Genomic DNA, 19841 nt, shown 5'->3' with positions numbered 1-19841 from the left:
ACATAAAAGATAACAACAATGTTTCCGGCACAATGGCACAGCCTGTGTCCATTTCAGGGACATCCAACTAAGACATGGAAAGAACTGGAGGTAAAGAAAGCAAGTCCTCATCCCAGGTGAGAGTCCATTCTTCCTGGTTTTCAGAGGGAGGCCCTTGCAAATCCTCCTCTGCTGTCCTTGTCTTGTAAAAGACGTGACCTGCACAGTGGGAGGACTCCTCCCTTGCATCTGCGCCATTCCCAAAGAACATGCCAAAAAATAGCCCCTAATTTATCGTAGACAAAACTGCCCAAAGGCATACATCTCCCTTTGCAAAGAAATGTGGCAAAAATATCAAGAAGGGATTAAGTTCTCCCTTTGAGGCCAAATTTAATTTGTTCATCTGTCTATAATACAATAAAAAAAGGAATTAAAAACATATTACAAAGACACTTGTCAACAAGTCAAAAAAAGAAAAAAAAAAAAAAAGTCCAAGTACTTTTATCGAATATAATCTAAAGCTATAGATATATTTGTTAAAGTTGTCTGAATAGACTCAAATGAATATGATGTGGTCTGTCACATTCTAATTGTTTAAATTTCCAAACATCTTTTAAAATATGTAAAAACAAAAACAAAAAAATCTAACAACACAGCAACATATTGCTTCCATATGTAATTATACATTTCACATCTCTATACAGTCATTAGTCTACATTTAGTGACATTTTTAATCAGTTATTTTAAACCTTCCTTTCCCCTCCTTTGCCAAAAAAAGGGGGGGACGGGTATCAAGTACAACGCATCTTCATTATCAATGCAGGAACAGACAGCTTTATTTAGTCAGTCATTGTTAGAAAGCCTTCTTTAAACAAAATAAATATATTACAGATATAATACATAATTAAAGATTCCTTTCACTGTTAAGTAGGGTTATCCATGATCTTCCAAGTAGATAGCTGAAGATTTTGATATCACAGGTTCTTAATGAGTATTCACAATTCAATAGCAGGGAGGAAGTGGGGGAGGAGGGGCTGATTCCACAACTGCAATGAGTAATAGGAAATCCTTGGTTTTGGATGCAGGGGCACAGAAGGATGAGAGAAAAAAGTGCTACAAGGAGAAGGAGTCCATTCCACATGAAGATTTGTCCTTAATAAATAACTTCATAAACCGTGGCCTTCTTATCCCCAGAGCCAGTGACAATGTATTTGTCATCCACAGAAATGTCACAGCTGAGCACCGATGAGGATTCTTTGGACTGGGAAAGAGACACACAAACACGTTAAAGACTGAAAGAAAAACCTATGAATATTGAGAGGAAGGACTGGAGGACTGAGAGCAAAAAGAAGCAGAGCATGTTCCCTTGACTAAAATAGGAGCCCAAGGAGAAAATGGAGTCTCTTAAGTCCCTTTAAGGTATATTCTTAAAACGGCTGAGCCAGGTGCATTCCCTCTGTTGGTCTGGAGGCTCTTGTACTGGGGTGGGAGGGTGGGTGAGGGTGGGTGGGAGGTAGGAGGTGGTGGGAGGGGTTGGGGCTGGTGCGGAGACGGGGACACTGAGCGCCAGGCAAGTCCTTGGTACAATCCCCCCTGCTGATGAAGGAAGGCTTTACTTCAAATCCTGGTCTCCAGCTAAGGGCAGTGTTCTCAGTATGAAAACCCTCGGTTTCACTCAGATGGCTTGGGTGTAGATGGAGCTGCAGAACACTAGACACATCACTTAACCTGTCTGGCCCTATTTTACCCATCTGTCACCTCAGAGGGGAGTCTCAGAGTCCAGATGAGGTTAAATAAGGGGGAACTGCACTGAAAAGACTATTTTTTTTTGAGACAGGGAATGTAAAAATATTTCTAATATAAATCCTAGTTGACCCTCATGTAAAAACAGAACGTAAATATGCAAGTGGGAGTGAGTTCAATAGTTAGGAGGAAAAATGTACCCCTCATAGAGTTCCAGTACCACATTCAACTACACCAACTACACCAATTGCAAAGCATTCACAGTTATCTTTTAACTGTGCTAAATAAACAAATCCCACAAGATTTTGCTGGGGCTTTGAATAGTTAAAAAAAATAAATGTTTGACATGTAGATTGTAGATGCTAACCTACTACCAGCACTTCTCAAACTTTCACTTTGCAACCTGTATTAAATACATTTTATTTCCCAAACCAGCAGATACAAGATATAACACACTTATTACAAAAAGATATACTCTTAAAATATTTTCATATTTCAAAAAAGTGCTGGTTGGGGACTTCCCTGGTAGTCCAGTGGTTAAGAATCTGCCTGCTCACGCGGGGACATGAGTTCCATCTCTGGTCCAGGAAGATTCTACATGCTTCGGGGCAACAAAACCCGTGTACAACAACTACTGAGCCCACTCTAGAGCCCCAAAGTCGCAACTATAGAGCCCATGAGCCTAGATCCCATGCTCCTCAACAAAAGAAGCTACCACATGAGAAGCCTGCACACTGCAACTAGAGAAAGTCCGCACACAGCAACAAAGATCCAGCACAGCCAAAAATAAATACATTTTTTAAAAAAGTGCCGGTTGGGACCATCCAAAAGTTATGATACAAAAACCACTCTGTTACATTATAAACTTCAAGACAGCAAAAATATGCTATTTTTGTTTTATTATCTTGCACAGTACTTTCACTCAATATATGCAGTTTTAGATTCAAATGAATTAATCTCCTCTGTGATGACTTAATACCAAGTGGTCAAGAAGGCTGCAAATCTATTATGCTATTCCTAAAACCACCTAGGAAAGAGCATCCCAAATACATAAGGTTAAAAAGGTAATCTTTGACTTGCTTATGAAATTTTCACATACTAGCAAGAGAGATGAGGCTTGTGTGTGTGGATCATGCCAACAATCCAGTTCTCCTACAAATAATCCCACAAACTACACAAAGTACCACTGAGTTAATAAGAATAAAAGTTTATAAAATTAGTCCAAATTTATTAGTTTCCTAATAAATTTTAGCACTCTTTTTGGGGTAGAGGGGACAGAAATATTGATAACATGCTAATTAGTATTCAAGCAAAATGCTCAAATTTTACACAAAATTTTTAAAAGCCACAGTGCAAAACATAAAATTTCAGAGAAGACATGAAACTTCTATTCTAACATGTAAACAGGAGAGAACCACACAGCACCAAGCACCATGCGCTGAGCACACCGGGAGTGAAGGCTACACATGCGAAGCGTTACCTGGAATATACTGGCCCCATAAGGTGTTCTCCAGGCATTCAGAAGGTTGTCCTTTCCCGTGCTGACAAACCATTTGCCTAAAGAAATAGGGTTTCAAAAAAGGCAGTGTCTATTACTTTGTCAGAGTCCCAAGATTTGTGTTATAGAGCTTCAATGATACACAGAAAACTTACCTAATCTGAAACAAGTAAGAGTTTCTTTTCACTGGAAAGATAAAGCCCACTCTCATACTGTATAAATGAGTTATTTATACTTAGGACAGGGATGAAGTGGACAGATACCAGAAAACGACATAGTATTAGGAAGTAGGCATGTGTGAGAAAGGAACAGAATTCTGAGAAGAGATACATCCATGAACTGAAGACCTGACTTGAAACGAAGCAGCAGGAAGGTAGAAGGGCAGATGGTGGACACGGGGGCTTGCTTACCACAGTGGGCGAACTTGAGCGACAGCACGCAGCTCTCGTGCAAGTGGAGCTGGTACTTGTCGGGCTTGGTGACATGCAGCACCTCCACATTGCTGTTTTCCATCCCCACGGCCAGCCACTCTCCAGTCGGGCAGTAGCCCAGAGAAAAGATCTAGAATGGAAACAGGTGACGATGGTGGCTACAGAGGAGGTACTTCTTTTAACAGGGAAGCGAGGCACTGCTTCCTCTGGGGATACTACTTAAATGGTGAAAGATATCAAGACCATGTTAACTGTGCAGGAAGAAATCAAAGGCAAACGTGTAACCCCAAGTAATGAGTCAGATGTCCACAATCTAACTTACTAATCAATTGTGAGAAATTCAAAGGTCTACAGAGTAATGGTTATTGAAATAAAAGTTTGCAAAAAGCTTGTAATAAATGAGATTTTTTAAAAAATCTGTCAATAAAATATATACCATTGTATTTTGACAATAATAAAATTTTTCTTAACTAATTCAGCGTCAAAAGTGACTGTCACATGGTAAAGGAACTGCTGCTGAAGTCTCTGATATATCTCACAAAATCATATGTGTGTGCCAAGTCACTTCAGTCGTGTCCGATTCTTTGCAACCCTATGGACTGTGGCCCCACCAGGCTCCTCTGTCCATTTTCCAGGCAAGAATACTGGAGTGGGTTTGCCATGTCCTCCCTCCAGGGGATCTTTCCAACCAGGGATCGAACCCGCATCTCTTATGTCTCTTGCATCAGCAGGCGGGTTCTTTACCACTCGTGCCACCTGGTCACATGGTACACGAATAGCTGCTCAAGTCTCTCATGCATCTCACACCATCCAGTCTCTACAATGGCACGTGCTCGAGCACACACCTGGGAGGTGAAGTCGTGCTGCTGCAGCTGCCGCCCCTCACGCAGGTCCCAGGACCGGACCGTGTTGTCCAAGCCGCCCGTCCAGAGCTTGGTGCCATCGTTAGAGATGTCAATACAGCTGGCCCCATCTGTGTGGCCCTGGAATTGCCTGAAGATGCCAACAAGGAGAAAAGTCCTTGAACTTTTTAAGTTTTTAGGTGAACTCAGTTTAAAATTCCTCAGTCATCAGTTTCACTGCAGGCCTGATTGGTATATTTCCTTTCAGTTTATTAGGTTTTCTATTATTCAAAATAATAACAAAGCATATATGTAGAGACATTAAAGTTTAATTGAGATGCTGAATCTCTTGCACTTTTTATTTATGAAAACTTAGGAAGTATTCTTCAAATTACTCATATGCTAAAACATGACTGAAATAACTGAAGAAAAAAGATGTCCATCTGAAACAAGAGAACACAGCTACATGAATATGAATTAATCAAAGATATGATCTGAGACCTACTCTATCCTTGGGATATGAAGGAAGGAGAGAAGAAGGGAAGATGTAGGAGATCTTTCCCTTCTGAAAGCTCTGGGGAGGGGCATAGGAAGGGGCAGGACAAATTCTGCCATTGAGCAACAATGCAACATAGGAGGCTGCCCCAGGAGCACGTAAAATGTGTAAGAAACGGGTGCTGGGGGTGGGGATTAGAAGCAGTTCCTCATAAGAGTCTTACCCTAAAGGGGAAAAAGTGATGACTACTTTGTTTTTGGAATCATTCAGAGTTGCATCCTGCAAAATAAGTTACAGATGGACAGCAGGGGTCTCTTTTCCTTCACCCTGTCACTGGGCTCCATTACAATCTCCGCAGAAACCTTGAGCAGTTCACGCCTCGTCTCCTGCTCTCTCAGGTGTTGACACCTGAAGATCACATGTGCTTTAGGGCTTTTCCTATCAATGCCAATCCTTTATCACCTCATTTCTACACAAATACAATTACTTCTATTCGTCCTGATAAATGGGACTACAGATTATCTACACAGTTTCAGGGTGAGGTACACCGGGCACAACGCCTGGGCCCAGGGTAGAAGCTCAATGATTATTTGTCAAAAAGAAAGACTGTGTCAGATACACATGGCACCAAGGAGAGAGCCACACACAGTGAACCTTCTCAATGAGTGTCTATCAACAAGGATGGTTTGTTAGCACAGATGGCAAATTATAGGTGTCTAATGAGCTCATGGACACCTTACATGTATTAATTATGTAAAACCGACCTCATATTTTAAAATGTGAATTGGATGTGCTTAGTATAATTCAAAAAAAAGAAAAAAGAAGCCCTGATCCAATAAAGTTCAAATGGTACAGAAAACAAGATTTTACGGTATCTTAAAATGGCTCTCTCCTCTTAACAATTTTGAGTAAGATAGTTGTATTTCATCTTTTTGAAAATACACACACACACAGCTCCCTGGCACAGCACAGTTAAGTCCTCGGCCCTGGCGAGGGATCCTGCTGACCCACCTCACCAGCGTCTGGTTGTGCAGGTCCCACACAGCGATGTTGCCGTCGCTGCAGCAGGAGAAGCAGACCTTGGAGTCCGGGCTGATGGCCAGGGCGTAGCAGGCGGGGGCCGACGACGTCAGCTCTGCCTTGATGCGTGGGGTGGGAGCCGCCAGGTCCCAGATGGACAGCGTACTGGCTTCCCCTCCCACAATTAGGGTACGACCATCAGGGAGCAATCGGCAGGAACGGATGTAGTTATCCCTGTTCTGTAGAGACAAAACCCATCAAGAGGTTACTCATGAGGAAAGGAAAACAGCATTAACATGAGAGCAGAAATCCATAAAAGTATTGTGTTCCCTCCTGGCTTTAATGAGCCATTTTCACTTATGACAATGATAAAGTGGATTAATGCTAGCAAATTACATGAAATTAAGGAAGTACTTAAACTTGATCTACAAAATTTAGTACTGAGATATTTAATCTTAATTAGCATGAAAATACAAAGATCTAGACCCACTCCCACCATCAGCAAGTCAACCAGCTGCCAGAGTCATTTGCACCCACAGATTCAGCAGCCCTCACCACCCTGGAGCAGCCAGGCCTGGGAACTGGGTACAGTGATCTGGCTGCTGAAAGGCACTGCTTCTCTGCCACCAAGAATGTGCCAAGGACTTAGACATCTTGCAGTCCCTTCCAATCGCCAGGCCCTGCATTACCTGGCCAAGGGACATTGTGGGCTTGATTAAGCAGATCCAAACAGAGGAAAGGCTTGATCAAGGTGTGTTAAGTGACAGGAAAAAGCCAAGTCCTCAGTTCATGAGGTTATGGGAGTCTTGTGTAACTACGGTAAACTGATCTAGCTCTGTGCTGCTGCAAAAATTCTCCTGTTTATCCAAGGAAGAAAATCAAACTGAAATTTCTTAACTGAAGGACAAATACCCATGAGACAGATAAGGGGGTAGCTAGTGTTTATCACACAAAGTATTAAGTTACTTAACTTGTCTTCAAAAGTGACAGATTTTGATACTTGGGTGCACTCTCACAGAAACCACCATGGGCTCTTAGTCTTTTTTTTTTTTTGGGGGGGCTACCGCCAAGTGGCATTATGGAATTTTAGTTCTCCAACCAGGGACTGAACCCATCCCTCTAGGGCATTGTCCTAACCACTGGACTTCCAAGGAAGTCCTGTCTTAGTTTTCTTAAACTTTTTTAATCAGACAGGAAGACGAGTAAACTGCCTGCTCCCGGGAACTGGGCAGGGTGAATGAAAACTGTACTGGAGTGCATGTCACATGTGAAGAACCAGATGAATCTACCCTGAGTAACTGAAAGAAGACAGCGGCCAAGTTAAAAACCACTGAACATAGCCACCCACTTGGGATCAATCTGCGTGCTGTCGGTACATCCAGCCTATTTTGTGAATGAAGGCTTAAAACATGTTCATTCATGTCCACTCACCAGACAGTCGAGCTGAGAGACGGGGCTCTTGTTGCCGGGGTGGCTGATGTCCCAGACCTTGACGCAGCCCTTCCCACCCGTGTACACATGTCGTGTGGGGTTGCTGATGGTCACCGCACACACCACCTCCCCATGGTTTAGGGTGTTGATCTGGCGAGCGTGTCGGGGAATGCCGGGGCCGATAAGGGCATCCGGGGGGAAGGGGACAGGCTGCATCTGACCATCTGCGGTAACGTGGAAGGAGTATGCCCTGACAGTGGGAAGGAGACAAGACAGGAAAAAGGAGAATTCGAAAAATGTTACTTAACTGATCACTGTAATGAGATGAAAAATAAAACATTTTCAATGCTACTTATGATTTGCAAATAGGTCAGATTTACTGAATATGGTGGAAAGAACTTAACTTTCAGAGCCATAGAGCTAAGTCTCTGATCAAATATCAGGTCAGCTCTTCGCTACCTGCTGTATGATATCAGTAATGACACAGTCTCTATCTTTAAAATGGAGTGAATGCTACCTATACTTCTCAGAGAATTAAGTAAGATTACCAATACCCAATATACTATCTACACCTCCAGTCACTTTGCAAACTGAGATTGCCTTGTAATTCAGGTGATTCAGAAGCCTGTGATAAGATTTTAACCTATAGATCACCTCACTCCAATCAAGTGACTTACTAATGAAAATCAGTAAGCTAAAATTATGAAGTTTTAAGGCATGACAATGCTTTAAGCCTACATGGTGAAATGGCATATGAGCCACCAAAAAGAATAAAAACTTTTGGATACAGTTCCATCAGACTTGACAATAACAAATCCCAATAATTCTTAATGGAATCAGAACCTAAAAAAGCCTCCCGTGTGACTGCCCCAGAGGCCCACCTGTTAGTGCCTATCAGCAGCTCTATTTCCAAGTCATTTCCAGGGAAAACCCTCTAGTTGTAAAAACATTTGGTTCACTTAAGTTCAAGCACCTCCCTCAATAGACACCTCTATTCTTAAGGCACTGAATTCAGGGAACAGATGACAAGTGAGGCTGTTATGATGCCAGTTGGGTTCCAGGAGGCGCGAGATGTTGGCAGTGAGCAGGAGGGAGCAGGGCCTGTCTCGGGGAACGTCATGGGCAGCAACCCACTTTGGAAATGATGCCATGTTCCTTGGCATGGAGCTTTAGAATGTGCTCTGTTTACGGGAAGGAGTTTATGAAAGACATACCAAGGAAAAGCATTTATGGGTAGACAAAGGATAGGAGCCTAGATCTTTCAGGAAGTTTTAAAATCAAAACAGTTTTCTAGTTCTAGACTTTTGGTGCACAAGTCTACAGAATAGCCACATGCATCCAAATTTGACCCATTACTGAGAGGATACCATCAACAACATCTTGAAAGTCCCCAGAAAGGACAAAGCTGTGGAAGATTTGGGGACAGAGGGCAGAGAGCTTTCTCTTGCTCTGTAGACTACACTGAGAACTGGGATATGGAAGAGAAGCAGGATGTCAGACTGCTGAGGGTAGAAGTGGTGGGAAGCTGGGAAACCAAGAAATACATTTCTTTGGTCAAAGCAGCAGGACTCAGAGATGTGCTGATGTGTGGCCTGGAGAGAGAGATGCTGAGAAGGGTGCTCAGGCTTGGAACCAAGTGACTAGCGAGGCTACAATACACATCAGTGAGGGTGACAGGGAGGCATAACCAAAGGGGAGATATGTGGGGAGGTAAACAGTATGGTTTTCTTCAACTTGAGGGCAGGTGAGGAATCAAACATCTCAACCGGAAGTTGAGCACTGTGATTCAGAAGAGAGGTTAGGTCAGAAAGATCACTGTGTGCTCATCCACAAAGTGGCAAGAGCTGAAGCTAAAGGAGCAGAAAAGAATAAATCTGGGGCATATTATGCAATGAGCAGACTGGATACAGAACTTAAGAAAATGCTTACAACATTTAGGGGACCCCCAGCAAGAGCAGTCAGAGAGAAAGAAAATCAGGAGACATGATAACATGCAAAGGGGGCACAGATGGTCAATAACGTATTTCTCGGGTATCCCAGTGCATGATGCACTTAATGCAACAAAGAGAAAAAAACCTCACATATCCCCTGTTCTCCTAAAGTGACATTTTGGGTGCTGGGGTAGTTGGCAGATGGGCTGAAGGGCTGATACACTGGTCCATCAGTGAGATACTTACATAAATAAAGCTGTCATATGTTCAGTGCTATGAACAATGGAGAATTTGACAGAACAGGGAAAATTGCCCCATTTGGGGCAATTGGGCTGCAATATAAAGAGCAGGTATTAAATTACCTTGGCCAAGAAAGGAAGATGGTATGAGGAGGGAAAGGATGGTCAACTGAAGGCCAGAGTGAGGCAGAATGTTTACACTACTCAGTCAGAAAATAGTTACTAAATAAATGCCCAATATGTGCCAAGTACCATCAGATGGTGGGGAATCAGAGGTGAATAACACAGACAAAGTCCCTATCTCCAGAGCCTATATCCTAGAAGGGAAGAGAGATAATATATAAGCAGATAAATAATCTCAGACAGCAGTTCTCTCTCTCTCTCTCTCACACACACACACACACACACACACACACACACACAAGGTTTCAGATAAGAGAGACTAAAAGCGCACAGTGAGGTCTGAGACGGTATACAAGCTGAGGCCTGAAGGCAGGGCCCAGGCTCACATATAGAGAGGAGCAGAGTGTGCCAGGATGGGAACAGCAAATCTGAAGTTCTAGAAGAACAGCCATGTGAGGAGGCAAGCGAGCACTCACTGGAGAGTGAGAAGATGGAGGAATAGGCAGGACCCATGTTAAAAAGGCCTCAGAGGCTGTGTTGTGGAGTGCGGGCTGTTATTCTGAGTAGAACGGGAAGTCACTGGAGACTTCTGTGTAGGGCAGGGAGTGACACAATTCAGTTCATGTTTTCAAATGATCATTCTAGTTGTTGGATGAGAATGGACTATAGAATGGAAGAAGGAAAACTAGTCAGGGGACTAATGTGGCAATCTAGGGGAGAAGCTGGTAGCCTAGGCTTGAGAGACAGTAAGAAAGCTGGGAACAGATTTGTAATTCCAAAGATTTCTGTGGCTGCGTAGAGGCAGAGAATGCTATTCTCGATGGCATGTGGGGCTCATGAAGGTGACACAGCGGAGAGTGATGACAAGGTCTTCCCTGGGGTCTATTAAGTAGATAAATGATGTCGAAGAGGACAGAAGTTCATTAGAGATGATGTGGTCCAAGCCCTGAGATGAAGTGATGAAAGGGCTGATCTTGCATACCACTGACATCCAGGATGACAGCAGCCTCTGAGTGGAGGAAGACCCCAAGCCAAGTATAAAGTCTTAAATTAACTGAGAAATCTCCCAACAAGGCAGAAGAGGGGGTGGAGACTCAGGCACACATTTGAGATGGGTTGGGTTTTCACATGAAGGCAGAATGAGTTTAGTTCTGGAAGACACTGGAATGGAACAGGAGGTGGGGAGGGCGGCACAGCCTTTATAAGCCTGCCATTGGCTCCGAGGATGACTGACGTGAAGTAAATGAAAGGGCAGCCCATGGAGAGCTGCAGGTGGAGAGTCTCCTCAGCAGAGAGCCAGGTGTCAGTTCAGGCAAAGAGGGGAAGGCTGTGAAATTCTGAGGGGAGACAAAGGCTAATGGATTTAGCAATTAAGAGGTCATTAAGTAAATCTTAAAGAAAAGATTATTCCAAGTTTAGAGATGGTGTTATACATTCTTAATGATCATTTCCTTGAAAGATATCCCTTCACTCCCCTCCAGAATAACTAATGATTTTTAAAGAGCCTTGAGAATTTAAATAGTTATGAAACCAGGCACATAATTTCTTTCGAGGTTTTTCAACATGACATTCTTGACATTCCCCAACCTCTCTGTGAGCTCCTACTATGTTCCTGGAACTCCCTGAATTAAGAATTTCAAGAGTCTACTTGCATTAAGGGTATAATGTAGTCCTCTGTTTACTATTAAAATATATATATAACATAAATAAATACACATATATAAATGATACTTAAGACTGGAAAAAAGAAAGCTCTAGTACATACTTATCAGATTTCAACAAACTCTGATGTGTAGCTAGCAAAGAGTACTGGAATGTGTAATGAAAGCCAACCTTCCTAGAAATGAGAGAGGTGCAGGCTTGAAAATCTATTCTTTTCTCTATCTAATTAAATGCATCAATACTCCTTATTCACATATTCTGATACAGATGTCATGCCGAGATACAAAATCAGGTAAGATGTTGGCCTTACCCGTAAGTGGCTTATAATCTAGGAAGTATGATGAGAAAAGTATAAAAGAGGTTACAATACCAAGTGCAAGATGGAAGAATGAAGTTCTGTCGTGGTTCAAAAAGCAAAAATAAACCTTATGTTTCATGAAAGACATGGTACTGGAGATGGATTTTAGAGAATGGAAGGACTTCACCAAAGAGGGAGGAAGATGGAAAAACCCTTCCCGGTTGGAGGGAACAGCTGTAAAAGGATGAGGTGAAATGATTTTGGGAAGTCCTGGATTGGTTTTAATTCAGGAATTCACTAATTCAGCAATGACCCCCAACATAGTTAAGTGGCGAAGGAGCTAGCTTGATAAAGTAACTCTCTCTCTCTCTCACACACATACATATACACACATACTATGTACAGGTCAGCCTGAGAATTTCACAAATAGATTTTACTGAAGAATGCTTGTAGGAGGAGGGGCAAAGCCACTCAGAATAAATTTGGTAGCAAGAAGTACAACAGATAGGAGGAATAAGACAATTATTAATCTAGATAATAATTAAGCCAATAATTTTTCCAATATTTATTAATCCAAAATTCATCCAATAATTATCTGATGATAATTAATCCAATACTCTAAATGAGAGGGAACGGGGCACTTGAACCAGGTAAGGAGAAGGATGACACACTAGAAGTAACAGTGGCTATAAAATTCTATAGGACTTAACTGAAGAGAAGTGAGGAAGAAGCCAATAATGACAGGTTCTGAGCACACGGGAACAAGGAATAGTGTACTCTGAAAACCGGGTAAACCTGGGGAAGCACTTTGTGAATGTAATAAATTTGTACTGCAAGTAATACACACTCAAGATGCCTAGCTGAGATGTCCAACAAATCACAAAAATACAGGGCTGGAAGTAACAGGTGCAGGAAGCCAGAGAAATACATACACACACACACACACACTCTCTCTCTCTCTTTCTTCCCCCCACCCTCTCTACCCCTGTCTGTCTGTCTCTCCCACCCTCTCTACCCCATCTCTCTCTCTTTCTGCCTCTCGGCAGATGAAACTACAAAAAGCTACTACGAGTGGTCTCCAAAGGAGACGGTCAAGAGAAAGGAAGTTTGGACTTCCTGACAGAACTATACTTCAAACAATTCAGACACCTGTAAATAGACCTGTTTAAAACATGTGTATTGAGGATCCTATTTTATTTGGAGCATCATATTTGGATGAAAACCCAGCACAGCTTAGAAGGTTCTTGGCATTCCCACCTGTACTTCCTCCTCCCTCTGTGAGAGGCCTAGTTCCATAACATCACACTCATCACTTCTAAACTTCATGACACCTTCTCCAAGTATCTGATGTCTCCAAGTATCTTATGTCTCCAAGAACTAGACCCTAAATTCACAAAGAAAGGTCTGGCTGTTGCACTCCATGCAGCATTCAGTAGGAGAGAAGATTGGGTTCTGGGAGCATATGAACCCACTAGAAGGTGAACCAGCCAACAAATAAAACTTGAGAGTTTACTGTGTGCCAGGAACTGTTCCTATTTTGAAAAATCTTGCTTTATAAAAACAAATAAAAACAACAGCAGAGAAGAATTTCTGAATTGTGAGCAGCTTAAAACCCATAAACCTGAGACCTTTTGTTATGGCTGAAGTCACATGCCATTTCCCACAATATAATTAGTGAAACGGTTTCAACTGAATACTTTTGTATTATTTATAAAAGCCTCATATAAGTAGCATGTGAGGAAAAAAGTCCACTTCTGGCTGATGTTAAAATTAAACACTGTTGTCATTTCAGTTACTTCTTGAGAAGAACTTCTGTTAATTCAACAGAATAAGCAAGAGGACCCAAGGTGAATTAGCAAGTAAATGCTATTTTATTCATTAGTTTGGAACATGCATTTAATTATAATTTGTGATAATATCTAGCAATTATTCTGTAAAAAAAAAAAAAAAAAAAAAAAAAAAACACCAAAGAGAGAGATGCACAAATGTTTCAAGTTCTTCTAAAGAAAAGCAGTTCCTTTGTGTATGTGGTGAAGAAGGCCTTCAGGTGATTTATTATGTTTTATGTTGTAGCACAAAAGATAGTTTTCCTGTTGAAAAACATGCACAAGTGTGACAACTCTCCATCCTGTGATCTAGAAGCCATATTCCATCATCTCTTCAAGTATTTCTCTCTGTATGCATGATGAGTGCTAATTTGTATGTCGTGGTACCTTGTTGAAGACACACACAGAGAGGAAGAGGGATCTAATATACTCAGTCTAATCTTCTTATGGTATCTCTGCCTCCCACTATGTTCTATTGCATAAGCAATTGAAAAACTGATAATAACCTGGGCAAAGCTCAAGAGGAAATGATGCAGCAGGTGACTGAACAGCCACTGTAAACCAAACACTGGACTAAACCTCTATCATATCATCTCATCCTCGGGCCCTTCTTATCAGGGAGGTGCCAGCCCTGTTTTTAAAGATGAGCCAACTGAGGCTCATGAAGTTGAGAAACTCTGCATAAAGTCAGTTCCTTCCTAGTGTCAATCAGCAGAGTCAGAATTCAACCCTGGATCTATCACACTCTAGAACCCAACCCCTGTTGAACACACCATGCTATCTTTGGGGTTTCCTGATGTCATTTACCAACTGCATTAGGTGTGACCTGGTAACTCCAGGAACAAAGACTCTTAGCCATCCTGCTACCCACCACCCCTACCGAAAGGGTGATGTACCACCTCACCTGGCAGTGGTTACACTACAGCTCTGGGTGCACCTGCCTGGTGACTAAGTGGTAACTCCACACAGTACTGAAAACGGACCACACCGCTTCCCTCAAGAAACCTCTCCATCTCCACTGGTTTATATGAAACTTGTTGGCATTCAGTTTATTCGATTTAATCCCTTGACTTTGTTGTTTAGTCACTGCTTGAAACAGACCAAGCTTTCACCTTCAAAAACACCAGGGTTCTTGGTCAACAAGACTTGTCAGTCAGTCAACAACTATTTGCCGAACAGGCACAAACACATAGAATTTTATGGTAATTGATATTTAAACCTTCAACTCTCAAGGAACTCAAAGTCTAGTTTGCCTTGACTTGCTTATTAATCAGTCAAATATTTACTGAGCAACCTGGCTATGGAACCAGTACTGTGTATGACGCAACAGGGAAGTTTAGGGTAGAGTCTGCAGAGAAGTTACAGAGGAAGAGCCAAGAACATGAAACATCAGGTGGAAAGTGAAGGAAGGGTCAAGGTCAGGCACGTTTAATGCTGTGGGGCCAGCAACATGGGGGGAAAAAAAGAAGACCGCAGGAAACAACAGGATGACAACTAAATGCTTGAGTGTACAGCAGTGAATAAACAAGCAACAGGAGGTCAGTGAAAGGAGACTGGCACCCATCTTCAATCATTTGTTGAACAAGCATAAACTGTGAGCACTACAAAGAGCAGAGAGCTGTGCATAGGCAGTAATGAAAATTAGGTGCAGTGGATTAAAATGAAGGATAAGGAATGACACATGGGAGAGATCAGAACGTACAAGAAGAGGCTGGAACAACTGCTGTGTGTGTTTCACCTTCATGGCTGGAGGGGGCCATGAGACTGTAGAGGCTCCAAATACCCGGTTCACAGGACAGGAAGCCAACTGAGCAAGCCACCTTTGCCAGAAACACAAATGAACTTCTTTTTTTTTAGCCTTTGAAGTTTGGCATGTCGTTCCCTAACATGCTCTAATTTTGAACATCTAGGTTTGCACATAAGATGACTTTCTTCCCCGCAAGACAATAAAAGAATTGCCTTGAAATCAGTAACAGGTGTAGAGAAGATCTGACTACTAGAGATGCCCCAACAATTTGCATTTCCATATCAGAAGCTTGAGATTTTAAATTGAAAATCTAAAACCCCACCTCATTACCTCTTGCATTGTGCTAAAAAAAAAAAAAAAATTCTGCCAAAAAAAAAAAAAAAAAAAAATCCCCACAACAAAAAACCCTTGCAAGCTGAAGGAACTTGCCAACACCACCCAGTAGTTCTCAGAGTCTAAAGGGCCAGTGAGGGCCCAGACACACAGTGAACACGAGGCACAGAGCTTGGTACTCACGGCTTTCCTCCTGGAATGCCTGTCAGGTTTGGAGGTATCGCCGGCACACGCATGTGATGGTGTGGATCAAATCCAACCTACAATTGTTCCCAAGCAAGGCAGCAGAAATAAACACAGTCACATTAACTCATTTCATCCTACTCAGTACCTTTCCAAATTCTAGGAGAATAGATGCTTTTAAAACGTGATTTTAGAGATAAATATACAAGTATTCATTGATGAAATGAAAGTAGGATGTACATGATTTCATGGTCACATACTTGGGGGTGGAACAAACATAAAAAAAAAACCCACTATTATCATTGAAGCTCATGATGCAAATGAAGGGGTTACTATGTTTATTATATTATCTGCTCTACTTCTATAGGTTTGACTTTTTTTTTTAAGGACTATAACACACAAAAACTGCCCTTATCTTATGAAAGAAAATGAATCGTACAATATAATAACATGCAGTTTAATTTATAAATAAGCACAGGTTGCTCCATAGATACCTCAAGCTATAAAAACTACCCTAGGCAAAAATATGCATGGCCGTTTTCTGAGCTCTGAAATACTTTTATTCTGTAAAAGTTCACGACATACCACTGGTGATCTCCCGTAGGCAGCGGCCGCGGCGGCAGCAGCAGCAGCCGCGCTCATCTGTGGGGAGATGTTATGTAGCCCTGCGTAGGCAGCTCCGGGGCTGGTCAGCTCCCCATTCATCCCCGCATGTGGCACGATCCCAAACGGGGTTGGGTATGGACAAGGTACTGCCATGGGGGTCCTTAGGCTTGAAGCTACAGACCCAAACAGAAGGGAGGAGAAAAACCAAGGACACACACAGGAAATAATAATGAGGTCTAATGAATACAAGGATTAACATGTTCTTACATATGTCAAGAAATAGGATCTGTAATTCATATAAGCTTATTTTAATGTTTGCAAAAGTCATTTAAGCTTTCATCAAGGTTCAAACATTCACCTTAATTTACTGAACACCTACTATGTGTCAGACAGGGTAAGTGCTAGGTGCTTGACTCGGACTAAAAAAACTCACAGCCAGTCCATGCTGATCATTGTACTCTTAATATATTACACTCTTTAAATTGCTATAATTTCTTTAAAAAGAGGAAGCATAAGTATGTACAGTAACTTTTTTCTGACTAACCCAACGGGTCGACTCCTGGCGGTTTTCCGGGAACCGGCCTCAATCCGGGAGTGGAATTACTGCCTGGGGTGGGTGCATCGGTTCGTGGAGTAGGGGTATTGGACTTCGACACAGGAGTAGTAGATTTTTCATTCTAACAAGAGATGTAATGGAATACACTGGTAATTAGAACACAATTTTAACAATTATGTTAAACATTTGAAATGGTAAAGAAGAAGGAGAGGAAAAAGAAATGGAAAAGATTCTTCAGTGTGGGCCTTTCTTTTTATTAGTTAAGAAGGGCTAACAAAGAAACAAAAAGTGTTCCCTGAGACCACAAAACCAATGTTCAGGAGGACATAAATCAAAGCTGAATTTGGGGCAGAGGAAACCATTTCCAGGAAACTGGTCTGAGTCAGACAAAGGCTGACAGTTCATGATGTCCTGATGTGACTGGCCACTTGCTGGTTGCTTTAAGACTGAGTGGTTTTGTTGGGTTCCTGATGGATTGTTCATGCCACAAGAGGCACCCCTGGTTAACAGGTCCCCTTAAAAAAGAACCAGCCTGAATCATCACAGAGATCAGCACAGATGAGCTGTCATTAACAGGCTGGAAGGCCAAGAGAAATCAACAGAAATAAACTAAACGCATCCCTGTACCAGACACAGCCTCCAAATCTGCAGACAAACTGAGGAATTTTCTTTCTTTCAGCTGTGAATTCAAAAGGCTATTTGAAAACTGAATTTTTTTTAACACTATGTTATAAGGAAATAACTGGTGAGGAAAAAGGAAGACACATCACATAAAAATGCAATTAACTACACAGCCACAAAAGACGAGGCTACAGGAAGGTTATCCTGACTTGCAGGCAGTTCCATTTTTTGCATTTGTGATTTGTGGTGTGACTCAAGACAGACTTTTATAAATGACAGATAACTTTTTAGTTACGAAGGGAAAATTATTGCAGTCATATATAGTTTGGTAATTCAAACAAAGCTACCAACAAAATCACATCCAAGCCAAAAACAAAATTTACCATAAACCACAGATGACAAAACCATCTTTGTAACCCCAATGTGTATATCTTCATCTTCACTGAGACTACATTTCCCCATGTCCTTCCCCCATCCTTACAAAAAGACTCACAAAACAAACATCCATCACCAAGTCAGTGAGCCCACTCTGTTCCAAAGTACCTTTGTCAATTAAACTTGAATACTGAAAATATACATATACCTAGTGATCAAAGTCCTATGGAAAAATGAAGAAAAATAAAATTTTAGAATTAAAACTAATCATCTGGAAACAGGCAATGCAAAGAAAGACAGTGAAAGTGAGGAAAGTGTCAGTCACTTGGTCGTGTCCAAGTCTTTGCAACCCCACGGGCTGTAGCCCACCAGGCTCCTCTGTCCATGGGATTCTCCAGGCAAGAATACTGCAGTGGGTTGCCATGTGCTCCTGGGACTCTTCCCGACTGAGGGATCAAACCCATGTCTCTTATGTCTCCTGCACTGGCAGGTAGGTTCTTTACCACTAGCTGCCTCCTGGGAAACCCCCCAAAAAATGAACAACTGCTTACAAGGCTAAGTTCTTTGGATTTGGAGGAAGGAGTACTGCTGGAGGATGCAATCGAAGCTGGACTGATTGGGGCATCTTTCTTGAGCAGGCGTGTCTTGTCCAGGCCGTTCTCTCTTGGGGAATGTGCTGGGCTCCCTCGAGGTGATGATGGATCCTACAAAGGAACATCAAGGGTATCAAATAGAGCACAGCACATTCACAACGCCAGAGTACTTGGTGTGGACGTTTCAAGCCAAAAGTCTTCAATAGCTTAGGAGCAAAAAATGTTCTAGAACAGACTGTTAAGACTCATCAAATCGCTGTAGAAAATATTCAGTATCGAGGTCAATAAAAATACTACAAAATTTATCATATTTATTTTAAAACAGCAACAAAAATAAAAACTCTACAAATTTGCAAGTAACTTGTCAAGGAGACCTGCAGACTGACCACAGATGTCTGGTGTGCATTCCTGTTGGTAACAGAACATATGTGCACTTCATAGACAAGAGTAACAATAAAAAAGGAAGTGTAATACACAAATTTTTCAGATAAACAAATTGTGGGTCCCTTTAGAAATTAAGAAAACATTGTGGACACTAATTGTTGGGACACTAGTCATTGTTATAACTGGGTAAGAGCAGGAAGTCAAATGAGCCACAAACATACCTCATTGGAAACGTCAACCACCAAGTTGTCATCACTCTTCTCAGCATCGCTGTCCTGCATTGACAATTGAGAAGCATTATCTCCTCCCCCAGCAAAAAAAAAAAAAAAAAAGCAGCCAGATTTACCCTAAGTAAAGTCCAGAGTAATTCCTCACATTTTATAAAAACGAACTGCACCAAACAGTGGCAAACACTCTACAATGTACTGTGTTCCTTACTCCTTGTGTTGATGCTATGAGATAGGTAATAGGATGATTCCATTTTAGTTGAAGAAAGTCAAAGCTTATGGCTTGTTAGTCTAGAGCATCAGGTGCCACCTGGCCTGCCCATGCTACATAATACAGCCTACAGATGGGCAGGATTGTCCTGTCAGTGTCTTTCAAAGACTGGGTAAGGAGCCACAGTTTTGAACTTGGGAGGTTTCACATGAAAACTCAAGTTCTTGACTTCTTTAGAGCCTGCAGTCTTGCAGGGCACCAGCACAGAAGTGGAACGTGGTCAGCGTGCCTCCACACCAGGGAGTCCTATCCTGCTTCCTCCCTTCACTGATCTGAAGCAGCAGTGACTGAAGGGAAATGAGCTTTGGTACATGCTAGGAACACATCTGGATGTCTCTGGAAGTAACATTCCACCAAAACGTGCTACATTCCTCAGCACAGGAGGTCATCCAGACATTTTAACAGGTTGTCTGTGATTTTACATTT

The 19841-nt window shown here is 42.0% G+C and overlaps 1 protein-coding gene across 10 annotated transcripts in view; it reads right to left on the bottom strand.

The window, feature by feature from the left end:
• Positions 1–797: 797 nt before the first annotated feature.
• Positions 798–19841, bottom strand: part of LOC129650181 (transducin-like enhancer protein 4) — a 154289-nt gene continuing 135245 nt past the window's right edge. For all 10 annotated transcript variants that reach the window (XM_055578384.1, XM_055578386.1, XM_055578381.1 and 7 more), the window contains 11 exons: positions 19139–19192; positions 18492–18644; positions 16933–17065; positions 16368–16561; positions 15783–15859; positions 7441–7690; positions 6001–6248; positions 4497–4644; positions 3631–3781; positions 3203–3279; positions 798–1240 (listed from right to left, as the gene is read on the bottom strand). In XM_055578384.1, the coding sequence (XP_055434359.1) occupies positions 1133–1240; positions 3203–3279; positions 3631–3781; positions 4497–4644; positions 6001–6248; positions 7441–7690; positions 15783–15859; positions 16368–16561; positions 16933–17065; positions 18492–18644; positions 19139–19192 (1593 nt within the window). In that variant the 3' untranslated portion in view covers positions 798–1132. The remainder of the gene's footprint in view (positions 1241–3202; positions 3280–3630; positions 3782–4496; positions 4645–6000; positions 6249–7440; positions 7691–15782; positions 15860–16367; positions 16562–16932; positions 17066–18491; positions 18645–19138; positions 19193–19841) is intronic.

Source organism: Bubalus kerabau, chromosome 4, assembly GCF_029407905.1.
Source record: "Bubalus kerabau isolate K-KA32 ecotype Philippines breed swamp buffalo chromosome 4, PCC_UOA_SB_1v2, whole genome shotgun sequence".
Taxonomy (NCBI): Eukaryota; Metazoa; Chordata; class Mammalia; order Artiodactyla; family Bovidae; genus Bubalus; species Bubalus kerabau.
Note: the sequence above shows the minus strand (reverse complement) of the source record. Positions and strands in the feature narration are given on the sequence as shown.